Source organism: Grammomys surdaster, unplaced genomic scaffold (assembly GCF_004785775.1).
Source record: "Grammomys surdaster isolate TR1022 unplaced genomic scaffold, NIH_TR_1.0 66, whole genome shotgun sequence".
Lineage (NCBI taxonomy): Eukaryota > Metazoa > Chordata > Mammalia > Rodentia > Muridae > Grammomys > Grammomys surdaster.
In genome coordinates this window covers 2,739,353-2,765,377 of record NW_021604568.1, presented here as the reverse complement: position 1 = coordinate 2,765,377, position 26,025 = coordinate 2,739,353, and the positions used below count along the sequence as shown (strand labels likewise).

General features: G+C 39.4%; 1 protein-coding gene across 3 annotated transcripts in view; it reads left to right on the top strand.

The window, feature by feature from the left end:
- Hpse2 (heparanase 2 (inactive)) overlaps nucleotides 1-26,025 on the top strand; it is a 593,647-nt gene that overhangs the window by 423,476 nt on the left and 144,146 nt on the right. For all 3 annotated transcript variants that reach the window (XM_028773832.1, XM_028773848.1, XM_028773840.1), the window contains one exon: nucleotides 15,243-15,336. In XM_028773832.1, the coding sequence (XP_028629665.1) occupies nucleotides 15,243-15,336 (94 nt within the window). The remainder of the gene's footprint in view (nucleotides 1-15,242; nucleotides 15,337-26,025) is intronic.

Genomic DNA, 26,025 nt, shown 5'->3' with positions numbered 1-26,025 from the left:
TTTGCTTTGCTTTGCTTTGCTTTGCTTTGCTTTGCTTTGCTTTGCTTTGCTTTGTTTTTAGTCCAGCTATAGTAAGAATTTTAATTAACAGAAAAGAATGTAAAACCTATGTATCTAATATTTAGTAAGCAGATTGTAAAGAGTCACTGAGTTCTCTGTCACAGCACATTCTGAAGATTCTATTCAATAATTGATAGTTGCTTTCCTATCCCTCACATTCATATTCAGCTTTGGCTTTCCAAGAAGCTATACGGAATGTGTCTAACTAATAGAATAGGAGCAGTCCGTGATAAGGATTAAACACCTCTACATCTAATGATCACCCATGGGAAAGCAGCTTCATAAGCTTCAACTCAACACCAGACACCAACCACTGAAAATAGGTTGTGTCTTAAGGTTTCATTATAGGCGATGGAACAGCAATAGTAAAGATTGCTAACAAGTTAGCTTTCCTGATCACAAGATAAAGTGCATGTGTGCTCCTGAAAAACATTCAGAGGAGATATTTTAAAGTCTAGCAAATATCATACCTTATTGTAGGTTTTAAGATTTATAGCCTTTAGTATGTAACTATGTAGACTTAAGTATGTTTTCTCTGGTCCTTCTCTCTCTAGAACTTTCATCATAAAAGCATAATGGGTTTTGTCAAGAGCTTTTGCTGCAGCTATTAAATGATCATGTGATTTTGTATTTAAGTCCATTTATATGATTTATTATATTTACTGACTTACATATATTTAACCAGTCCTGAATTTCTGGGATCAAGCCAACTTGATCTGTATTATTTTTGCTGGTATTTTATTGAGGATTTTTACATCTATATTCATTGAGAATTTTGGTCTGTAGATTTGTTGTTCTGTCTTTTTGTTATGACAAACATAAGGAGTGTTGAATGTAGTTCTTTGAAAGTCTGATAGAGTTCTGCTGTGAATTCATCTGGGCCTTCATCTGGGCTTTTTATTACTGTTTGATCTCTTTTGTTATAGATCTGTTTGGGTTGCTGATCTCTTCTTGGCTTGGCTTCAGCAGTTTGAATGAAGCAAGAAATTGATCCATTTCTTCTAGATTTTTCCAAATTATTCTAGTACAGGTTTTTAAGTATTCCCTTATAATATTCTGAATTTCTCCTGTGTCTGTTGTAATGTTTCTCCTGTTAGTTTCTGGTTGTGTTAGTTTGGATCACCTCTTTCTTTCTGTCTTTTGGTTAGCTGGGACAATTTTGTTTATAGTCTCCAAGAACTGGCCCTTAGATTCATTGGTTCTTTTGATTGTTCTCTTTGTTTTATTTCTTTAATTTCTGCTTTGATTTTTATTATCTCTTGTAATGGACTGGGTTTGGATTTCTTTTTCATCATTAAGTCATTATTCGTACTCTTTATGATTTCTAATATAGGTGCTTAGACCTATAAACGTCCCTCATCTGACTGCTTCTAATGTGTCAGGGAGTGGGTGGGGTGTTGGGTTTTCATTTTTATTTACTTCCAAGAACATGTTGGCTTCTGTTTTCTTTCTTTCTTGACTCATCACTCAGTAATGAGTTGCTTATCTCCATAAGCTTATGTATGTACTAGAATTTTGTTTGCTGTTGATTTTAATTTTAATTGCATAACATCCAGATATGATACATGGAGTTACTTTGATTTTGTGTATTTTGAGTTTATTAAGGCTAGTTTTGTGTCTAGCATGAGGTCTGTTTTAGAAAAGTTTCCATGTGCTGCTGAGCATGAGAACTTTTATTCTTTGGTATTTAGATGGAATATTCTATAGACATTGGTTACGTTCATTTGATACAAATTGACACCTAATCCCGAGATTTCTCTTAAGCTTTTGTCTAGATGACCTATCAGAGAAAGTATGGTGGCAAATTCACCTACTACTATAGGGGTTTATGTTAATCTGTGTCTTTATTCCATGAGTACACTTTTTATGACATAGATTTTCCAGAGTTTGGTGCATGTATGTTTAGTATTGTGATAATTTCTTGATACCTTGATTAGAATGAAGGCTTGTTTTTATCTCTTCTGATTAGTTTAGTTTGAAGGCTATTTTGTCAGATACTAGGATGCCAAAACCTGCTCATTTCCTGATCTGATTGGTTTGGAATATTTTTTTCATCTGTTCACTTTAAGGTGGTGCCTATCTTTAAAGATAGGTTTCTAATAGACAAGAGAAAGATAGGTGTTATTTCTTAAAACATTCAGCTAGCTTATTTGCCTTGTTGTTTTGTTAGTATTGGTATTTAAATGTGTTGACTGCAGTCAGGTTTTTTTTTTTTTTTTGGTCTTTTTCTGTTTGTCTTCTTAGTCATGCTTTGTATTTCATTATTTACAGTTTCATTTGTTTATTCCATGTGCAGAATTTGCTCATATCCTACCATTTATTTAGTAAGCCATCATCCTTTCCCACCAGTTATACCTTTACAAGAAGTCCAGATTCCAAACATTTTAAACCATTTCCACACTATAATAAAAATTCAAATAATTTAAATTCTTCATTAATCTACTGCAGTCAGTTGCTACCTGGTCCATTTGTTCATTTCAGTGATCACTTAGGTTGACCTTATTGTGACTTCCCTAGGAATCATTCAGTGTCCCTTAATCCAACTAAAAGTAAATCCAAGCCAAATGCCTTTAAAGTGGCCAGTGGAGCTTCATACTGACTGATTCCCTGAACTCTTCTGCCGCCATCCTCCCACCCTCACACACTCCTGCCCTGGTTTCCTTCCTGTTCCTAGAAACCTTCTAGTGATGCTTACTTCCACTCTATAAATCTTTGGATTTACTTTTCCCGTTTCCCAAAACCTTTCCCCCAAAATCTATAGGAACTTTGGCGTCCTCCTTATGTATACCTCTAGCTCCTTTGAGGTAGAATTCCTCATTAGCCTGGAGCTCACAATTAGTCTATATGGACAAGCCAGCAAAACCGATGTACTTCATTGTCTCCATTGCCTCAGTAAGAACATGAGCCACAAACAGGAACCCCACTCCTGGCACTTTTATGTGGGTTTGGAGGATCAGAGCCAGGTTCTCATTTTTCCAAGATAAGCACTTTACCAGCCAAACCATATGCCCAGCCTCTATGTAATGCCTTAGTCCTACTTTATATTTTTCATTGTATTTACCTCTAATATGAAACAATTTGCTATTTTTAATCTTTCCAGAATGTAAGCTGTACAGGAACAAAGAAATTCTCCTATTCGCTACCTGAATCCCCAGTATCTTAAGTACTTAGTACATAGTAGATGTTTGTATGATTGCTGAATGGGAGAACTGAAGGAAGTTTGGTGAGTCTAGAGGCCTAGTCAGGCTTCCTTCCAGTGTGCCCAGCCCATACTTCACTGTCATTGTGGCTGTTTATCTTTGATAACTTATATCGTTTCCCTTCCTCCAGAAATGTTAAATAACTTTATCTCTGAACTCCAGTTGCTGTATCATAGTCTAGCCTAATCCCATCAAGTTTTTCCTTACTTTTTTTTTTTTTTAAATCTTTCTAGATTTGTTTTCAGACTGCATGATCTCCCCAGGCAGATTTAGGATTAACGTAAGCAAGGCAATATATTTATTGACCAATGCTGTTGGTGTTCTTTTTTTTTTTTTCATTGCTGCAACAAAACACTGACAAAAGCAACTTAAGAGCTGGAAAGAGTGAGTTCTGTGCATGAAGTGTCACACACGGCTGATGATACGAGTTTGATCCTCAGATCCCTCGAGCTGTACTCCTTCCTCCACACTATGGTACAAGCATGCCCAAAGACATGCATGCACATATACATGTCAAACACACACATAATAATAAGCTCTGTAAAGTTTAAAACAACTTAAGGAAAGAGAGATCTATTTTGATTCACAGTTCAGTAATACAGATCCATTGTGAGAGGAAGGCACAAAACAGGACTTCGATTCAGGAAGCAAATAATGACCAGTGTTGATCCTCTCAGGACCCCAACCCGTGGGATGGTGACTCTCACATGTAACCAACCCCTGAGCTCCCTCACAGACATGTTCATGGCGTTGTCTCCGAGGTGACTGTAGATCCCGTCAATCAAAATGAACTATCACACTGTTGTATCATGCTTCCGATGCTGAACATCCAAAACTGAGTCCTAACTTCGAAACAAAAAGATATTGTAGCTAGACTAGGTTTTTTTCTTCAAATTTAAATAATTAAAGCATAAGATAATAAGCAAATTTGTGAAACTTTAATTGGTATTCCTTCAGAATAGTTCTCAGTCTTGGGGAAGTGTCCAATGGGTGTGCTTTGGGGAAATGCTGCACTGCTGCTGATTCCATCTCTCATGCACATTTCTAGAGGTTGAGAACACCAGCTGACTCACCAGGGCTCTGAGTGTGAGAACTCACACTGAAAGTGCCTTCCCTTCGGCCTCCATTGCATGGCACTACTTGGTTCAGCTTTGTAGCAGCAGAATTTAACTAAAGGGTTTTAGTGTTGGAGAATTTGCTAAATAACGCCATAGTATATTCATGTAATAGACTGCTATTGTAATTTTTTAAAAATAGGAAGATCTTGTGTACTAATTCAAAAAATTCAACATGATAACACTTAGGGGTGGAAGTGGTCACAAACAGAGTGTAGAATGTTCTGCTTGTATGTGTGTTTAAAATCACCAAAATACAAAACCTGGCAACATTTGTTGCATAAAAAGGGAGAAATGAGGTCACAAAGATAGAGGTGGAAGGGACACTTCTCACCATACACTCTTTGCCTTTTGATCTGTGAGACATGTGAGTCTATTTTCTCTTTGCAAACTAAAATTAAATGGGGATTTGGAAACCCCGAAACCATCTTTTGCTCTTCTAAACCAGGGTCCCTTGTGACTTCTCTGCCACCACGTCTTTTGTTTTGCTTCCTTTGATGGATAGGATCCTATCTGTTCCCTTCAGTGCCTCACCTCCATCCAATCCATCCTTAGTACACAGGAGGCATTATGAGGAAGCTGAAATGCAGAGACACATAAAATGCCCAACATTTGCCTCTGTGTTTCAGTGGGCTCCCTCTGCCAAGGGCTTTGCTGTGACCAAGGGAGACTATGGTACCTGCTAACATCTGCCTTTTGAATGGTGGGCGACTTAATGTAGAAGTAGAATTTAGAGTTTTTCCTTAGAAATATATGGAAACTTAGAAATGAATTTATAACAAGCCAACAATTTTATCTCAAAGCCTGCAATGCCTGGAGATGAGAAGGCCCTGGAAGTCATACAGTCCTTCCAGTTCTAAGGTAGAAATACCACAAGTATGAAAAGAAATACCAGGCATCAACTGTATACCCTTACTGCTGTTAAACTTAGAGAGTAAATCTACCGTGACAAACTGCCAAGACCCCCTCCAGGATCACCCCCTTCCTACTCAAAAGCCATGACTATGCTCCCACCCAGCAAACTGCAGTGTGCTCACCCAGGCGCAGCATGGGCCTGTCTTTATTCAGACAACTACCCAAGGCCTCACCTGCTAACTGAGAAGTCAATAGCAGGGAAAGCAGTGGAGTCTCAGTAATGGTACAGCTACATTTTAACTGAAGGAAAACTGATGTTCCTGCTCTTAGCTTCATCAACTCAGTGAAGTTTAGTCCCATGCAGCCTCCCAGAGAGGAAAATACCGTTGTCCATTCGCCTTTCTGTCTTTACACATGGACCTCTTTTCCTGAATAGTTTCTATCTATTTTGGCCAGGATGTTTTTGCTCATTTTTGTTATTTTAAAAAGTTCTTGCATGTACATTTTCTCAGAGAGGATTCATTATTGACTCTTTTCCTGAGAAGAATAGATAATTTAACCTCATAAATACTCTTACAGTAGCCTTAATAAAATAAAATAACTGGAAGCAGAATTAGATATAAATTTAATATATATCCACCATTTATAATAAGTTTCCCTGCTATTCTTGTTTCTCTTGTGATATTCTATGTGAAACAGAACATTTAAATATAAAAATGAAGTGTACTTGTTTCCAGGCTAAGCCTTTTTATTTTCCCAGACATACAACTGAGTAATTTCAAATTGCATGCTTCTAGCACACAGTTCAAAATTTTTACTATGTACATGAGAAGTCATAAACCATATAGCATTGCTTGCATGCTTGAAAAATCATATAAGTCACATAACTTTAATTTATAAACACTACTGAATATGGAGAGGTTACATATATGCTCATTTCGTTTGTGGTTTGTTTTTATTTTTTAAGTTGGCATACAAAGTCATGGCTTCAGTGTGGCATTTTCATAATGCTTGGTTCCTGTGTTCTGTCTGAATGCCCTCTTGTTGGTTCCCTTCCTGCGATCCCCCAACTCTCAGATCACTTGTACCCCATTTCCCTTCCCTCCAACAAGATCTCCTTTTCCTCAACTCTTCTCATGGCTGTCTTTCTATTTGCATTACATTTAGATACCATCACACAGAGACATACATACCACACACACACACAATTACAAACACATACTTACAAATTAAAATCTAGGAACCCTGTATGAGAGAAAACATACAGTATATATCTTCATGAGTCTGGCTTTTTTACTCACTGGTAAATTTCATGGTTTCATTTTTTGTAACTGAATAAAATTCTACTGTGTATCTATTCCATGTGTATTTGACCCGTTCATCTAAGCTGAGCCTTTTCTTGGCTATTATAAATAGTACAGCACTAAACATGGGCAGTAAACATAAGCCATCTCTATGGCAGAACTCAGGGTCTTTCCACTGCATGCCTAGGAGCAGGAAAACTGAGTCACGTGGGTGTTCTAATTTTAATTCTGGGAATAACCTCTGAAGTGATTTCAATAGTGACTGCACACAATTACACTTCTCAGCAACAAAGAATCCTTTTTCCCCACATCCTCCCCAGCATTTTTTGTGCTTTGTTTTCTTGGTGTTAGCCATTCCTACTATGATGCTAGAGAATCTCAAAGTAGTTTTAGTTGGCTTTTCTTAATGGCTAAGAGGATATTAAACACTTTTTACAATGTTTATGGTCATTTGTGTTTCTTGATTCAGGAACTGCAACTTAGTTCTTCAGTCCATTTATTGACTAAGGGTTTTTCAGGGGAGGATGTTGTCTATTTAGTCTGTGTGTACTGTGTGTACATGCTTATGGGACCAGGTGTAGTGTGCTCCTCAGCCTCTCACCACCCTATCTTTGGAGACAAGATTTCTCCCTGATCCTGGGGCTCACCAAATTACCAAGACTGGCTGGCCAGCACACTTCAGGGACCTTCCTGTTACTTCCTCCACAACCCGGTATTTCAGGCATATAACACTATGTCCAGCTTGGTTGTGGGGTGCTGGGGATTCAGGGTCATGCCATCAGGCTCATAAAGTAGGTAACTAACCAATGGTGTCTATCTCAGCCTGACACAAGTCTTTGAATTCAGCATATTAACCTCCTTTCCATTTGCTCTGGCCATGATTTCCTTTATTGTGAAGAATCTTTTTACTTTTGTGTAATCTGACTTGTTAGTGCCTAGAGTTACTTCCTTTTCTGAAAGTTTTTGCATATGCCTACATCTTAAAGTGTTTTCCTTACACTTTTCTAGCCATTTTACATCTTATATTAAAGTTCTTGATCTACTTTAAGTTGATATTTTGCTCAGAATGAGTGATAAGTTTCTAATTTTATTCTTCTGCAAGTGAGTATCCAAGTTTTTTTTAGGAGATTGTCTTTTTTCTAAAGTATATTTTGTTGTCTTTGTCAAAATATATGTGTCTATAACAGTATGTGTATACTTTTGGATCTTCTGTGTGCTTTTTCATTAGTCAGCATATCTGTTTTTGCACCAGAACCATGTTGTCTGTCACTATGGTTCTATAGTATAATTCGAGTTAAGATATTCTGATACCTCAGACATTATTTTTGCTTAGAATTATTCTTACCTATTCAAGTTCTTGTGGCTTTCTCTCCCCCCCCCCTCTCTCTGTGTGTGTGTGGGTGTGTGTGTGTGTGTGTAGAATGTCACTGAAATTTTAATGGGGATTGCATTGTATCTATAGACTAGTTTTGGTGTTGTATCCATTTTTTAAAAAAAAAAAACATTCATTATTTCAATCCACAAGCATGAAAGTTCTATCCATCTTCTAGTGTCTTCTTCAATTTGTCTTCAAGTTTCTATGATAGATGCTGACATCTTCAACCAAAAATCAGTTAGTTACATCTGAAACAGCTGTGCCACTATTGTACCAGTGAGCAGATCTTGACTAGAGGGTTGGTACTGCCATGTGCAGGACCCAGCACAAGGAAATGATCACATTTCATTGCATACATATACCAAAGTTTCAAGAATAAAGAGGCTTTTTAAAATACTGTAGTAGGTGGTAAGTTCTGGCATTTTAGGTTCTGCCATTTTGCCTACTGATGCCCCACTGTTAGGTTTACCAAAAAGGTAATGATTTTAACTTCTGGCCCTTTCTGGGGTTGGGTTTTTTGTTTGTTTGTTTGTTTGTTTGTTTGTTTGCTTGTTTGTTTCCTTGGTTTTTTGGGAGGGTGGTTGTTTTGTTGTTTTGTTTTTTGTTTTTGTTTGACTGCTAGGAGTTACTGAGCACTGTGAGGTTATCTAAAGGGTGCTATCAGGAGGTAGTTCTTTGTCTAAATTGCTGTTAAATTGCCTAGAGAACAGGAGAATGAGAGCAGAGAATGAGAACTAGAGGAAATGGGGAACAAGTGGGGACAGAGGCAGAAAAAGGGTTTTCAAGTTTCTTGGAGCTTGTAATTTATTTTGTCATTCTGTATAAATATTTACTTTTGAGCCTAATTTTGTATTTTCTACATTTGATCTCATTGCAAAAATGGCCCCACAATCAGTTTTCAGACATAAAACACCTGGATGCATTCCTGTCCCTAAACTCTGTGCCATTGCCTGCTGTAACGTAATCCCTAGAGGAGGCCTCTTCAGGGCCCACTCCCATGGCTGAAGTATACAGGATTTTCCCACCCTTTCCTTTCCCAGCTTCCTGCAAACTCTCCCCAGCAGTGCTGGGATCAAGGTCCAGCTGTTTGAGCCTCTGCCAAGACAGTGTCCCTCCACAGACAACTCTGGATACATGGGGGAAATACTACATTTCAGGCTCAGGATCCAAACTCTACAAGAAGTTTGAGAGGGACAGATTAGGAGTGGGGAACTTAGCCTTAAAGCACTTTAGTCTCAAATCCACATCCTTGGATCACGATGGATTAAATCATATACTCACTCATTTTGTTGAAAAAATATATATATATATATTCCTGTATCCATCATGTGCTGGGGGATATCCATAACCCCATATTTTGTGTATACCAATTTGCTATATTTTTTTTCATAGCACAAACTCTTTCAAATTAACTGTAATATTTTAGTCTGTTGGGTAACTCATGCATGGAATTACTCAAACAAGTTTAAGAGTGCTTAAAAAGCATTTCTGTCACCTAGAATCTCTTTGTAGGAGTATTCATTTCATTCAAGCTTTTCTGTCCTAAATAATTTTAAACACAAGATAGCAAGTTTGACACACTGCTGGGAAGATGAAGAATGGCCCTGCCTCAGAAGCAAACCCTACAGCAAGTGCAAAGAGCAGCAGCTCAGCAGGAGTCAGGAGTGAGGCCCTCAGGAGGAGGGGCAAGCACGTTTTCTACAGCTCCATGGAGTCTCCAATCAGCTTTCTCCACCGCTGGCTTCAAGGTGTCAGGCTAGGTTTTGCAAGTCAACAGGGTTGTTCTAATGATTTTTTAAGCACCCCCTTCCTCAATCCCCTTTGGAGGGGAAAGCTTCAGTTTTATGGAATTACCTGCTCAGTTAGCTGGCTGGGTGTTAAAATTCTGAATAGACTACCCTCCTTTTTGAAAGCAGCAGGCAGGGTGGTGGGGGGAGCTCCGGAAATTCCTGAGCATTGGGAGGCCAGCCGTAATGCAATTACCTGAAATAAAAGAAGGGGTCAGATAATAAGGGGCAAAGGTTTTTCCTCTTAAAGTAAAGGGCCAGATAAACAAAACCAGCTGCCCCTGGGGCCAACAAACTCTCCTCATTAAATGTTTTAAGAAGCTAATGGGCATAACTAGCTAATTGTAGCACAGTCCTAAAGCTGAATCTTGAGGATTTGGGAAAGGAGGAAAGACTGGAGCTGCAACTGAAAGGCAGTGTATTCATACGTCATCAGGACGGAGTAAAAATCAAACCGGGATGCCGGACCAGTTTGTCTGTGAGATGACTTGGGTGTCTTAGTTGGGACAAACTTAAGTGTATATTTTAGTACAATAGGATCTAGAATAGATTTTGCTTTAGTATATTGTAGGAAATTTCCTGTACACTATGAAAAATTCTGGAAAGATATTTATCAAAATGTGAACAGCAATTCTAAGTGTTCTTTTAAGTGAGTCCTTATCTTCTTCTATTTTGTTTGTGCTTATGTTTTAATTTACATTTATTTCTCTTTTAATAACAAGGCAATGCTTTAAAAATAAGATGAAATATATTATAGTAAATAAAATCTTAAGTTTTATCTAAATGTGCAAGAGCATTGGTGAATAAATTGATAAGAGGATACTTCGGCTTTGATTACTCAGCCTTTCTGCCATGCATGGTGTGACCGGCCACTCTAAGAATGACAGTAGATGGCATCAAGAAAGACAGACTATTCTGGTCATGCCCAAATGTTTCAACTCTTTACAGTAGTTATGAAAAGGTTCTTTCAACATGCCTTTCCTGGCATCACCCCATCACCTGAGTTCATTTCTTTGTGTGACCTTAGTGAAGTTAGGGTTTACAAGAGCTCGAAGGAGAGCTAAGATTTACTCAACAGTCCTACCATAGGGGATTCGAAAATCACACTGTTGGGATTAGATTAAACTTCGTAGAACTTCTCTAACTGAAGACTTTCTTTGCTCTCCCACCAACAGTTTCTTTCTGTTTTATTTATCTGACTCAGAATCCTCTGCAGCCATTACTAAACTATCTCTTGTAGAAACTGGTGGTAGCTAAGGGTCCCCTTTATCATCTTCTGAGGGTAAAGGACAGTAAAGAAGAGAGTTGCCCCCATATTACTGGAAAACTTAGTAGTAACCTAGCCTGGCTTCCTTTTACCCACTCTTTATTAGCAATCAGTGTCATTGGAGTTGGGCTGTAGTTACGTATATAATAAGTAAGTGAATAAATAAACAACCCTCCTCATCATAATAAGCAGTTTATTATCACTAAACAGTAGGCAAAGACTGCTTTACTTTCTTTATGCCAATATCTATTTGCTAGATTGGGCCCATAATTATGGAACTATGGAGATGTATTATTGGAACCAGAGCTCTCTGGTAAGCAGGGCTTTCTCTAATAGGCTGGAATAGGAGGCCTGTTTGTGAGTTGAAGCCAACTTGTGATGCATAGTGAATTGTTCCAGGCTAAACTGGATTAGAGTGAGCTCCTGTCTAAATTTAGAAAATAAAATATAATAAAAGAGGTTTCGGGTTTATCCAACTCATGCTCTGTGTTACCATGGATTCCCTCTCCCTCTTCAGCAACATCCCAAATTTTAGTGACCAAAGTTCCTGTTTAAATAGTTTGAGACAAAAGTGAGTTCAAACTGCAAATGAAAATTGCTGAAATTCTCAGTCTAATTAAAATTAGACTCAGACTGGGATTGTTAAAAAAATGCAGTTTTGTTTAGGGCAGGGATGGGGCCCCTTAGTCGGGTCAGAGGTACAGACAATGCCCAGGGCCATATTTGAGAAGCTCTTTTAAGGGTCTCTGATGTCTCTGTAACCTTCCCTTATTTGCTTAGCAACTTCGTCTATAACCATTGTTTCATCCATGACTCATAAGCTGAAGAAGACATCAACATTGTCCATCGTGATTTTCCTCTAAGTACCTGGTATCTACTTTCTTCCTGACATTCTGCATGTTTGATATATCGAACTAAATCCTGCTTCTCCCTTAAAAAGCTGTGGCCCGCCCTAATGCCTAAATGTCCTCAGCATAGTATTCTCCAAATCAGCCTCTCTCTTGGGCTTATGGTCATCAGTCAGTCCATGCCTTGATGTCACCCTCTCAGGACAAGTGCTTATCACAGCCTGTTAATTGCACTTCCATGTCTTCCCTTAAGTAGAACCAGGTCATTTCTTAACCCACACCATCAAGGTAACTTTATTCCCCAGTTTCTCTGCTTGTGGCTCTTCCTGCTCCAGGCCAAATTCAGTATTCAGGAGTAGCCAAGGAACAACTGAGAATAATTAAATCCAGCTTGTTAGGTTAAAAATGGGGTCAGTTATGGGCTCTAAAAGGCTTAAGTTGGAGTTTCTATTAGAGCTCCTTCCTCTGCTGAATGAAGGAACAATTGTACTACTTCTGGGTCCAGAAAAATAGAACATCAGTCTGAGAAAACAGCAATAGGTTGCACATTTCCTTCTGCCCCCACCTGCAAATAGTACTGAGCTTGTCTTTCCTGCTATTTTCCTCCTTCAAACCTCACAGAGTGTGTTCTCTTCCGGAGAGAGGCTCCCCCTGCAATCCCAAATCACAGCCTTTCAGTTAAGTTTCTGCTATCTTGGGCCTTTAAGTAACCTGACTATATTTGGTTATTGGATACCTTTTATGTGCTAGGCAGGCCCTATGACCAGTATTTTTCTTTATTTGTTCACCGCAGCAACCTCATAAAAATATTACAAGCTTGAATTTTTACTTTTACATTTTTATTTATATTGTGTGAGTGTGTGTATGAGAGAGACAGACAGACAGATAGACTCAGATACACACAGAGATGGGAAGGGAGAGAGAGAGGAAGAGAGAAGGGGGAGGGAGGGGTGGGAGGGAGGACACACATATGTGTATGTCAGAGATAGGTTTCATAGGTCAAATTCAGATCATTGGATTTTTGTGGGAAATACCTTTTACCCACTGAGCCATCTTGCTGGATCCAGGCTTGAATTTTTACACCCATCTTATAGAAAGAGAAATCCAAATATATTGTGGTTCTGTGTCTAGGTGCTGTTGCACAAGGGGATGGAAGGACGAAGCAGAGCCCAGAATGGGTGGAGTCTGGCAGTGACTGGGAAGGGGAAGAGAAGGCCATCTCTGAGGATTTTAGTGCTACAGATCTTTTAGATGGCACTTAGTAAAATAGCTCTCTTAGATGATCTTCAGTGATACAGCTTGTGCATATACATTTTTATTCAGGGTTGACAGGGCTATAGATGAACCTTGGAGCATGGAAGGAGTTTTCAGGGTGAGTGTAAGTCATTGGCTGGAGTTTAACATGCCTCGTTTGCATAGAGAGGCATTCCAGAAATCCCCATGCTTGCTGAGTGGGTTCTTATATGGAGAGAGGAAATCGAACTTGTAGGTTTGTCAAGGACTACTGTGACCTTCCTCAGGTAGAGGGTGTGCAGGTCAGGCTCCCCAGATAAGGTCAGGCAGAGAAGAGGAAACTCTGCTGGAAAAGGGAGTCCTCCATCTTGCACAGAGTTCAGAGGATCTGTGGGGACATAGCAGAAGGTGACCTTAAATATCAGGGTTTCCCAACAATATGTGTGTGTGAAAATGGTACAGTTAAACCCATTAATTTCTATGCCAATTTGGAAAAGGAAGCGGGGACCCATATCATCTGGGTAGTAAGTGGCAAAGCATATTGAACTCGGGACCGGGAGGCGGGGAAGTTTAATTCAAGGTGATGTACCTTGAACAAAGGAACAAAAGAAAAGGGGAGAATAGTCTGAGCTACATAGTGAGTTCCAGGCCAGCCTAGACTATAAAACGAGTCTTTGTCTCAAAAGCTAGATAGATGAGCAGGTAGATAGATGATAGATTGGATGGATGGATGGATGGATGGATGGATGGATGGATGGATGATGGATGGATGATGGGTGGATGGATGGATGGGTGGATGGATGGGTGGATGGATGGATGGGTGGGTGGGTGGGTGGGTGGGTGGATGGATGGATGGGTGGATGGGTGGATGGATGGATGGGTGGATGGGTGGATGGGTGGATGGATGGATGGGTGGATAGATGATAAAAATTAAATATGCTAAAACTGAGGTCTGTATAGATTAGGAAAACATCTGAGATTACATAAGTAGCAAACACCAAATCAGGAATCTGAACTTAACTGTCTGTCTCTAAAAGCACACCCTATTTTTAACAGATCAGTGATTTAAACATTGGGTTCTTTGTAAATGTCTTATGGTGGTGAGAGACACCAATAGGAGGTTGAGTAAGACCTGCCCCCTTCTCTTACTTCAATCAGAGCACCTTTTTATAATAAAAGATTTTTAAACCCAAGCATCCAATACAGCATGTGTTGGCATGGATATTTAACATTAAGAATTTGAATCCAGATTTGAATGTACTAATAAATAGATATTTTATTTCAAATGAAAGAAAATCTATCATTAGTTATCAACCATTAAGATTTTAGTAGATTAGGCTAGGCATCTGGGAATCATAAGCATTTAAAAATTTATTTAGTTCAGAGTTTGCAGTGCTAGGCATAAGGGGAGGTTCGAAGTACTGAAAGTCACCTAACCTGAAGCCAGTGTCTGCTCAGGAAGGAGGGCCACATAAAATGGGATGGGCCTGTTTTCGCCAAATGTTCACAACATAGTGTCAGTGCGACTTGATGATTCCCTTAAGCTTCCAATGAAAACCAGACTGAAAGCAAATCAAAGGAGCCCTAGCCTTTTAGCTCAAGAGAGCACTTTGGGCTGAGCTGTGGGTTTCTTTGCATTTGTGTGTTCATGCATTCACTCATTCATTCATTCCAGTGATGGAGGGGAGCTCAGCCATAGTGAGGTGTACCAAGGAAGCAAGCTTTCTGGAAACACTTGAGACTCTTACTGCACTGCATCAGAATTTTGCTCTGTTATCTCTTTTCCTATCTAAAAGTGGAAACCTAGCAAATGTTTGGGTATCCCCTTGAAGCTCCCATGCTTATATTGCTTTAAGGTAAAGATAGAGGCAGCCATGAGATTGAAAGCTAAGTCCCTTTCCCAAGAAAAAGGTAAGTTTTTCTCTATTGCCCAGCTTAGATTATGGATTTTCTGTTATTTCCCAGAAAGCAAGAAGTGGGATTTTACCTAAGAACGTCTGAAAAAAATGTCACAGCAGCTGACAAATGGAATTGGAAGTGGAGAAGATACAAAATATATTATGTGCTTTAAAAGCATCAAGAATGGAAACTATCAGGAGATGAAGCTCAGAGCCAGTCTTACCTCAAGAAACAGAGACTTCTGCTAAGAGAAATCCCCTGTTCAAGATTGTATCTGACTCGTTTTATTTCTATTGCAGTTGCTACATTGATGGCCGGGTGGTCAAGGTGATGGACTTCCTGAAAACTCGTCTGTTAGATACACTCTCTGACCAGATTAGGAAAATTCAGAAAGTGAGTAAAATTATCTGTGAGCTGCTGTGTTTGGAACAAAGACAAGGAGAAGGTCACAGGGTCTCAGCTGGAATTTAGTGCTGTGGGAACCGGGGTAGGAAAAGAGTCCCGTCAGGCATGACCAGCATCACCCTCTTTCAGCGATGATTGTGAATCATCGTTTTTCACAGTTGGAAGGGTTTGTATTTGTCACATCGAGATCTAGAGCCATTCTAACTGATGATGTCCAGGGTGTGGAGCTCTTACACACTGTTGATGGGAATGGAAGTAGCGTAATCATGGGGAGTAGGGCACAAGTGTTCCAAAACCAGAAATAGAGCTGTACGTGGCCCAGGCATCCAAAGGAAGCACGGTTATCATATCAAAGAACAACTTGTACTCTCATGCCTCCTACAGTGTTATTGAAAATAACTGAGGTTTAAAATCAAGCAAGGTATCTAACAATGGACAAATAAAGAAACAGTGTAACATTCATTATGCAAAAGAATGAAATCCAGTCATTCTCAGAAAAATGGTTGGAACTGGAGATCATTATGTTGACTAGAATAAGCCAGACTGAGAATGACAAATACTGCGTGTTCCCTATGCAAGAGGTAAAATGACTCACTCAAACTAGAAAATAGTAGACACTAGAAGAGGAGGGGGTGCAGGGATAGAAAATTTGGATAACAGGTACCATAATAACACATAATAAATATGTTCGTGTTTCCAGCACTATAAGGTAACTATTTATAGTAAGGTAGTTTATCAATAACTGGAAGAGAGTCCAGAGGCTCTAACTGTAAAGAAATAATGAGGAGGTGAAAATCTTTATTATATAAATTAAATAGTACACAGTATCCTATATATATGTGCAATTATTATAAATTAATTATAATAACAAAATAATTAACAAAAAGGACAATTCAAAGAATGAAAACCACATGGGAATCATATTTGTTTGTTTCAAAAACCAGAATTTTTTCTTTATCCTTCCAACTTTGCCCTACATGTACAATCAAGTAAAACTCTTATTTTTATTTAGAGGACTTCTTTATATAATAAAAATATTTTAACAGTAATTCTAAGTAGTAAGGAAATGACAAATGTGTTTGTTTTCTTTTCCTGGGGATTTCTGTGGGGGCTAGTTTAAGGAGTTACTCATTGTTCACATTCACTGAGGTTCTGGTTTTGAGAACAAATGACTCTGATCCATATCCATGCAGGAGGTGAGTTCTGTAAAAAGGAAGCGGAAACTAAGTCATATTAAGCAGCTACGCATAGGCCTTCCCAGCAAGACCCCTTTAATTAATGGACCAATCAAAATAACCAATGATGATTATTAGCAATGGGTTGAATATCGTTCCTGATACTCTGGTTTAGTGTGGCCAGAGGAGATCTGCCTTGAATAGTCATCTGCCTAATGATTCTGTGGATTATAGGCTACAGGGTCCCATTTTGAGATATTTAGATTTGTTCATTCTGAATTACGAGTATCTTGTGTCTACAATTTCCACTGGGCCTCATTAAAATTCAGTATCTTGTGCTGTCCAGTTAGGTTCTTTTCCAGAAATTTGGACTCTGAGGATTCTCAGCTATCTTTTTGAGCAGATAAAATACCTCTCAGCAAGTAGTCTCTCTGTAAATGTGAAGTGAATGGGTAAGTGGATGGATGAATGAATGAATGAATGGTTGATGTTTAAAACTACCTCTGGAAGAAACTTCTCTTTTAAGCCATCATAGAAAAGCACCATTGAGAACTAACATGGAAGTCTAAGCATTTTTTATACTCTCATCCTAATGTCATATTCAAATAACTACAGTCTCCGTGTTCAGTTGCTCTTGGAGAGTGTTAGAACCTGAGAATACTCAAGACTTCTGGATTTCTGCAACCCAGTGTAATTACCTTGGGATCAAGTACATTGGCCAGAACCATTTTCTCTCACTGCCTTTTATTAGGCAAGAAGAGCTAAATGATCTGAAATATTTCTGCCAGTCTGTTTGATAACCATTAGGGGCAAGTATTGCTAGCACCAGGCAAAGTGCCAGATTCCAGAGACACAAAATAGAATAAAATGTGGCCTCAAGGAATTCAGTCTTAAGTTTTAATATTTGAATAGGTTCAAACATGTTGACTGGTACAGAAGAATATCACCTAATGCAGATTGTGGTGGTGCATGCCTAGAACTTAGCCCCTGGGAGACTTAGGCAAGAGGAGCTTGAGTTGGAAGCAGCTAGTGAGACCCTGCCTCAAAAAGAAACAGAAATCAACCTGTGGAATCCTGCAGTTTTTCTAGACTTGGTATGCTAATTAGGTGTTGCTCCCTAGGGGGACCCTAGAAGGGATTTTCTTTTACTCATTTACTTGTAAGTTATTCTCTCACCCTATAAATATGTAGATATCTATCTATGCCTCAGAGTGCCTTCTAAGTGCTTTTATTGCAACAATATGAAAAATACTCAAGTCCCTTTGTTTTGGGCTCTTCTAGCTTTGAACCTGAGTAAAGGATTGTTGTTAGTAGTATTGTGCTAAGAGAGAAGGTCCTAAGGGGACCTTCTATTATGTGTCTTATTAGTTAAGTATAGCAGGTGGGTCGAAGGTAAAACAAGGAAGTAGAAATTCTCTCTCCATCTCACACTCTACCACTGCATAATCCTTGACCATCACAGAACTTCCAAAGGAGCAAAGCTTACTTCTTGTTTTATATAGGGTCCCAGAAATACAAGAAAATTGAGATTCAAGCCTTTTAAAATGTGCCTGATACACATGAAGTGGCCTCCCACTTCAGGAAGGAACTTTGGAAACCCCGGGAGAACTGACCTATAAGTAAAAGCCTCCTGGATCAGGCACACCGTTTGACCATTACAAGCACAACATGCCCAGCAGTCCTTTCAATTCATGGTCCCTATTCTGGTTCTCTATGGCTGTGTAACCTATCACGCTGAAGTTTCATGACAAAAGCATCATTTATTAAGTGATGGAACATACAAGCTGGTATTTACACAAGGCACAGCCAGGATTGTTTGCCTGTTCCATGGTAGCTGAAACTGTAAGCTGGAAGAGTTTATGCCTGGGTGCATCAGGATCATCACACAGGATTATTAGAAGGCATTTTCCCTCAGATAGTTTTGGTGATAACAGTTGTCGGCTTTCCCCTAAACTGGGGCTGAGAACCAGGGTATCCAAGACTTTATTTTATTTTTTAACCTGTAAAGTAAAGATGCTAAGAATTCTATATTCTCTCTCCTCTTTAAGGAAATGAAGGCGGTTACACCCAGATGTGTTAATTCATATGAGCACCAGTCATTATAGCCGTTATAGTGTTAGTTACTACAGTTACTTTAATAATCTTTGTGACTAGAAATGCTCCACACTACCTTTATTCTCCATTTGTTCTTTGTCTTTTTTCTCTTTCCTCATACTTTGAACCCTGGAGAATATAATAGGTGATATTTTTGGCACCTGAAAGGCAATGACTCAATTGCTAAAAGCAGCTGTGGTTTCCAAATTTGGACTGCCATTTAGAGAAGAATTCTGTTTTCTCAGCAGTCAGTGAATTATCATGTTAGATGAAAATCTATATGATACTTTTGGAAACCAGTGAAATGTCTGGACAACCCCCACCTTTGGATGAGCCACACACCCCTTTCCATTAGAACAAGAATAATCATCTCAATCTTGGCAGCTGAGTCAAAGGGAAGAGTTGAGAATCTCACAATGCAGAGACAGGTCAAATGGGAAACGTGAGAGAGAGACATTTAGGACACTGTGCAGATGGTACAGTGTGGAGAACTGGGCTGACTCCAAAACAGTGACATAAGAACCAAGAAGAACCACTTTGGCTCAAGTCTTTTGGACTCTGTGATTTGTGTCTTCATCTCCTAGAGGAATCAGAGGAGGAAATAACACTTTTTATATTATTTTCAGCAATTCAATAAGCACAGGAAGGAGTTGGTGAAATCCCAGTCAGGAGGAAAGTATTTCCAAAAGAATTGTCCATATGATTGTACTTTGAATATTAAATAAACTACAGTTGGCTTCCTGGGTATTTGAAAAGTTAATTTCTTCCTCCTTCCTCTCTATCCTTTCTCCATTCACTTATCAACTGGCCATTTGTAGAATTTTCCAAACTTTGGAGAACACAATAGTAAGCAAAGCTAATGTGATGTTTGTCCTCGCCGACCTTATAGTCTCGTGGAAAGCAGTTAATGAAGCATGTTGATAATAACGTGCAGCGGTGGTTACAGTAGTGTGTTGTGGGGACCCCTCATGGCATTCATCCATCTTACAGTGTAAAGGGAGAGAAGCCATGGGAAGTCTTCCAGAGCAAGTGCCACCTAAAGGAAAGGCTCCCTCTGATGCACGTTTTCTTAGGCTACTATATGGGCCATTGGTAGTTGTGTGAGGGTAAGAGAACGGTAAGTGTGGTCCTTAAAAAGACTACTCTCCTTTTTATTAAGTAATTCAGAGAAAAATGCCAATCATCACATGAATCATAGGTAACTGAAACAGCCACCTGCTGCATTCTCTGTCTGTGTGTCTCTCCCTCTGTCTTCCTCTCTGTCTGTCTCCCTCTCTCCACACTCTCACTCTGCTTGTCTTTTCTGTAAGTTACTGCTACCTAGAAAAGGAAAATACTGTGAGCATTTTCCTCAAGAAAGCAGAATGGTGGATTTGCATGTAGCCTGAGGAGTCTAGCAGGTCCATTTGTTCACCAGGGTTGTTACCTGGAGGCAGTAGTCAAAGAAGACCAGGTATAACTAGAAGACAAGGAAGCCTTGGAAGACCCCACCTAAGAATTATAGGAGCTATGTCTAATAAGGTGTAGCACTCTCCAAGGAAATAAAGGCTGGAAATGCTTGGTTTGGGCAACATAGGTTTACTTTGAAATTGATCATTGGAAGGTTTTAGAAGATGTATAAGTGGCAATGAATGCCACATTTAACATCCTTTATTCATCTGTTGCTTATGTTATTGAAAAAGGTCAACTCTTTTGAAGTCTTAGTAAATGCAATGTTATTATGCTGCTTTTAATACATCTTAGATGTTAGGCTATGGAAATAAGGTAGAAACATAATCCTGGTAAATTAATAAACATATCAGAAAGAAACTTTGGTTATAAGTGAAACTTCTGGTTTGTCAGTCTGTCCACTTATATGAGCTTTTTAATATATCAAAAAATAGTTACTTTTGAGAATGACAGAATAACTAGAAGCATGATTAAAGAAGGAAATAATAATATTATTCTTCTTTAGGAAGAAAAACTAGAAAATGTAAACATCAGTAAATTAAAATGGTACTTATTGAGTGAAAAAATAAAAAGAAAGGACATGACTGGTCCTATGTTTCAGCACCAAAAGAATGAATGGGGGGGGGATACTTGACTGCTCCTGTGTGGTGGAAGAGAAAGTTTATTGTAGATAAAAGAGGTAGGGATGTCTGGGAGAGTCCAGAGTGGACATGACCAGACAGAGCTGGCCCATGTGAGGAGAGATGAGATGGGAGAGCCAAACCAAGAAGCCAGGAGGGTGAAGAATAGATGAGAAGGGCCAGGTAAACAAATTGACTGAATTATGTAGGGCAGGGCAGCTGGGGGAAGAGTATACCAGCCACTGCCTGTAACAGGTAGAGATTGAGGAGTGCTGGGAGAACCTGGTAGCTAGTTCCACTTTGATATATTAATAAATACCTCAGCCATTTGTCCCGGGTTTCAGACCAAACAGATAATCATCACAAACAAACAAAGAACAACAAACCAGTGTGTATTAAATCGTTCACTCTTTGAACAATACTGAATCCCTTTACTGTTCCAGTGTATATCACTTGGCAGATAATCAATATTGAAATAAGGGAAACACAAAGTATGTGGGACGCATGACTAAGAAGTAATGTCTTAGCTCCTTGACAGTTGTACATGTGCTATTCACACTGAAAGCTTAGTCTGTGGCTAACATCGCAGTGTGGTCTAACACTACAGAAATGAATGTAGCGACCCTGTGAATTGTGTCTACATACAGGCGTAACAGAAGAGTATCTTCTATGTGGGTAGAAGAGAAGGAGAGGTTGTTTGTTTGTTTGTTTTTGGACCCAAATAATGTTATAATCTGTAAATGCCAGATATTCCATTTTAGAAAATAATTTTTTATTTTGTTTTACCTTAGAAATATAATGTGAAATATTAATCTGGCAAAATGTCAACTACCCTAATTGAACTCCAAGATATTAGTGTCAAAGAGTAGATATCAGTGGAGAGGAACAGGAGCAGAAGCCAAGAAAGCAGATCAAAGGGAGAATACACTGAGGACCACAAATACAGCGTGTACTGCATTAATGACTTGGGATAATATCCATGGGCCATCCAAATATTATGGGGCATAAGTCTTATACAGTGGGGACCTTTTTAAGAGAGAGAAGTCAGAGCCACTAAGGGCTTCACAGGTTAGTATCTCTAGTCCTCACAAAGTGGTTCTGCTTTCTTTCTCTTCAAAAGGTCCCCATTGAGTAAGACTTATGCTGAACACACACAGTCAAGATGAAGTTAGCCATGTTGTGCATATGAAAGAAAACAAGGAAGAACATTCCAGAAACCCAACACAATGATAAGCAATAGTGAAGACTGAATGGAAAGAAGTTACGGACTGCTTACCCAAGCCTTCCTTTCCCCAGCCTTTTCTGACTAACCAATATTTCAGGCTCCTGGATGATTTGTCCACTCAAATGCCAGACTCCACCTACCTTGGTAATGGTGGTAATGTTACTTTAGTTTAGGACAAGCATTAGAACCAGTCTACTTACTTTTATGCTGAAATGCTGTCCAGGTGCCCCTCCCACTAATGACCTCTTTGCTCCAAATAGCTATCTATACACAGAGCTATTTCCACAGCCGCCCATCATCACCACTCCTTCCCCTGACCTCTGTCAACAATGGCCTGGTGCAGAAGGCATCAGCACCTAATGTGGAAAAGCCTTGTCTAGTGACCATCACTTGTTGAACACCATGAAAGTTTTAATGCTCTCATCCAACCCTCACCTTCAGAGCAGTCACCCCAGATTATCAACTAATCATGGGGTCACACTGGTATTCCCTCACCAAGAGCGTGACTATTTTTTGAAAGCACTTCTAATCTTGGGTGACTAGAAAGAAATTTTACATAAGTTACAAAATAAGTCATTAATAGATGGCAAATACAAACAGTGTAATGGCCAAACAGGGTTCTGCAGTGAAGTAGACCTGAGTTTGAATTTTCATTTTACTACTTAAGCAAGCTCTGTGGCCTTGAACAAGTTACAGCAGATTAATATTGTATGAATGGCATTTGTAAACAAAAGGTAATATATTTTGTAAAATAATGATATATCTTTCATAATTTAGTGCTTTTGAAATCAGATTATTTTTAAAACTTGCCTGGAGTTTACCCCTTTGCTCCTAGCTGCTGTTAAGTTGATGGTATAGTCTATAAATATCCCTGTCTAAAACTCATACAATGGCAAGGATGAAAACCTTGGCCTTCTGATCACCTCTGTAGGGCTAGTTCCTGCTATAATAACCACCGGTGCCTTGTGTGAAGGGCAAAAGCTAGATCCTTTTAGGTCACGCATTCCTGTTTGTACAAACAGAGTCAAGTGGATCACACAGGCTCACTTACTTGGGGCTCATAGAACTTAAGCTACCAGATCCTCACTTTCACGGATAGCAAGCAGTAGACTTCAATTCAATTAGAACATAACAGAGCCCTAACTGGAACTGTGAGTGCATGGTGCTTGCCCTTGCTAGCTGAAGGTTGTTAGTTAGTTGCCTTTACACCAATGACATGTCTTCATTTGCTGACTGAATATTTAATGAAGTCATTGTCAGGAAGTTCATGAGGCATGCAAAAAAGGGGAAATACAAAGTTACATTATGTGCAGTAAGATAAGATCATTGATAGCTTTGAAGAACTTTGGAACTTGGACAAAATAAGAAAACTGTCTGAAGAGTTGAGGAATATTCTCTAGAGAAAATAATGTTTGAAATAATCCTTGAGAAAACAAACAAAGGCATGGGGGAGGGGGACAAATGGAAGCAAGTAAACAACCAAAGTATAAGACATCTTTCTAAAGTAGAAAGGTCATCTACTTGGGCTTTAAGGGAAAGGACTGGAGGATGGATGACTAAGCTCCACTTCTTTAAAGTGGTAAATACCACCTTAATAAAGCTACCAGTGTTCTAACTGATGCTCAGTGGTCACTGAGTTTAGTAATATCAGCTACAAGTTACTTGCTATTCATCTCTCTGGCAATCAAACAAACCTCTCAGTAAACAAACAAGAAAGAAAGGAAAATGGTTGCTCCCTACTGATAGCAATGCAATGAGAAACCACTGAAGGTTCTAAAACTGGGGAGGGGTTCCCCAGCTAAGAAGGGCAGCAGAATGAAGGATGGTCTAGAAAAGAAAGAGAAAGACAAAGAAACCAAGAAAAAAGCTGTGAGGTCAAAACTCAAGAAGGAAGAGAGAGGAAGGAAAAACAGGATCGATTTTATTCCCTTCCTCAAACAAAACAGAAACAATATTGAGAGTTCACCTTGACCACTCAAAATACATTCGAAGTCAAGACTACTGATATTCAAGGAAGAGATGTAGGTAAGACTTAAGGAGCTTACTAAGGACCAGCAAGATGCTACAGTGTGTAAAGGTGCTTGCCACCAAAGCTGACAACCTGAGTCCGGCCCCCTAGAACTCACATGGTGGGAAGGAGAGCACTGACTCCCTCAAAAAGTCCTCTGACCTCCATGTGCACAATACAGCATGTGTGCATGCACACATGCGTACACACACACACACACAGTATGTAAAGAATATTAGAATGTGTTTTAAAAAAAAAAAGAACAAGAAGAAGCTTCCTAAAAGGAATCCTTTGTGACCAGTTATGTAGGAGACTTGTTTGGTTACTTAGAGCGCATCTGCTCTTCTGAAGTTCTGGGGAAGGTTGACTCCCAAATACATGAGATCCTGGAATTAATGGGCTCCAGCTTCTTTTGGAGGACGGGCCTCCTGCCAGGCTGATTAGCCCAGCTGGCCTGTCCGCTGTTCCTGTTTTATTGCTTCCTTTCTCATTAAGGAAGGTGTTGCTTTGGATAACCATAAACAACATGTCTGCATCTACAATGCTACCATCTCTCACACAGCTAGTGCCTGAAGCCAGGTCTTCACGAGTCTTCTCAAAGACTTAGATTCCAGCTTAAGAGACAGGATATCAGGGAACTGCTGGAAAGGGAAGACCAAGTTTGAAAAAAAAATTGCCCCATAAATGGTTATGTTCCTATTTTACTTCTTCTTTTTTTAATCAGAAACATTTTCCTTTCTCTTTCTTCTCCCCACCCCACATCTCTTCTGCCTCAGAGAATCTCCATAAACACACCAAACATTTTGACTCAGTTCTTGCCTCTGACATGTGAGAGAAGGAATCTGAAAAGGTTTACTCTCCCCCACCCATAACTCTCTGCCTCTAGAAAAAAAGTAGGGAGTTGTGAGCAGCCACTGGCCACTTAATGAACTTTTCTTTGGGTGCCTCAAAGTTCCCTTGACCACATGGGCCCCAGAGTTGAAGTCTGTCTGAGAACAGAGCAGCTGGAAGGAGCCCAGCGGCCAGCTTCCTCCTCCAGCCACGTAGGTCCATCAGCCTTCCTCTCCTCCTCCCCAGTGCATTCTTAGGACAACCTTCACTGGCACATCATTTCTCACCAGGAGCCCTGTCCCTTTCCAGAGCCCTCTCCTTTTCTCTCTTCCAGCACAGGGAGAATCATATTTACTCAGAAAACCACAGCGTTGAACTGTAGCCCTTGGTTTCTTAGTGGTTCATTTTCTGAGATTTTTGCAGCTGGTTCCATCTACTTTTTCTGTTTTTTTTTTCTTCCTTTTTTTGTTTGTTTGGTTTTTCTTCTCTTCAGCCCAAGCTGCTTTTCTCCCCAGGCTCAACCAACACCCAGCATCAGCATCCACACCTCCACCACACTTCTCCATGCTGTCCTTCTCCATTCTTGGAAGACTCCTAGTTCATCAAATTTCCCACCATGTCCTCAGCAGAAAAGGCTTAGACAGCATTTGCTCAATTTGCTCAACTCCTTAAACTTTCAACGTTAGTGCTTTAAGAACATCCCCTCCTCGTGTAACTGCTTCCGTTTGTATCAGTTTTACCTCATTTTATATGTTTTGTTCATGTGGGTAGCAGGATGCCTGTGTTGAGAATAAGCACATATATGCTAATTATGCTCATTATGCTAATTGTGCTTATGTTTATGATCCATGTGTATTTAAAATTCTAAACTGCCTTTTCCTAGTGCTTAACATGTATCTGGGATATTATCCATTAACCCAAGTGACTGATCTGCGGTAAGAGCAACCAGTGCTGAAGTTAAACTTTGCAAACACAAACTGAGGTTCCTTGGACAAGGAGAGAAATCCAGAAAATATTTGGCCTTAAGTGCTTGCTATATAGCAGGAACTGTTTCTAAGTTCTGTTACAAATGTTAATTGGCTAAATCATAAAATACACTGAGGAAGATATTTTATTCTACACTAGTACACAAAGAATTAATTTACAGTACTCAAGGTCACACAGTGATTACACAATAAGGCCACAATTGAAATGCAGAGCCCTGTCTTCAGAGGCCATAGCTCCTGGATGCTAACTCACCATTCACAAGGCTGGGGAAGAGCTAGCTGAGGGTGA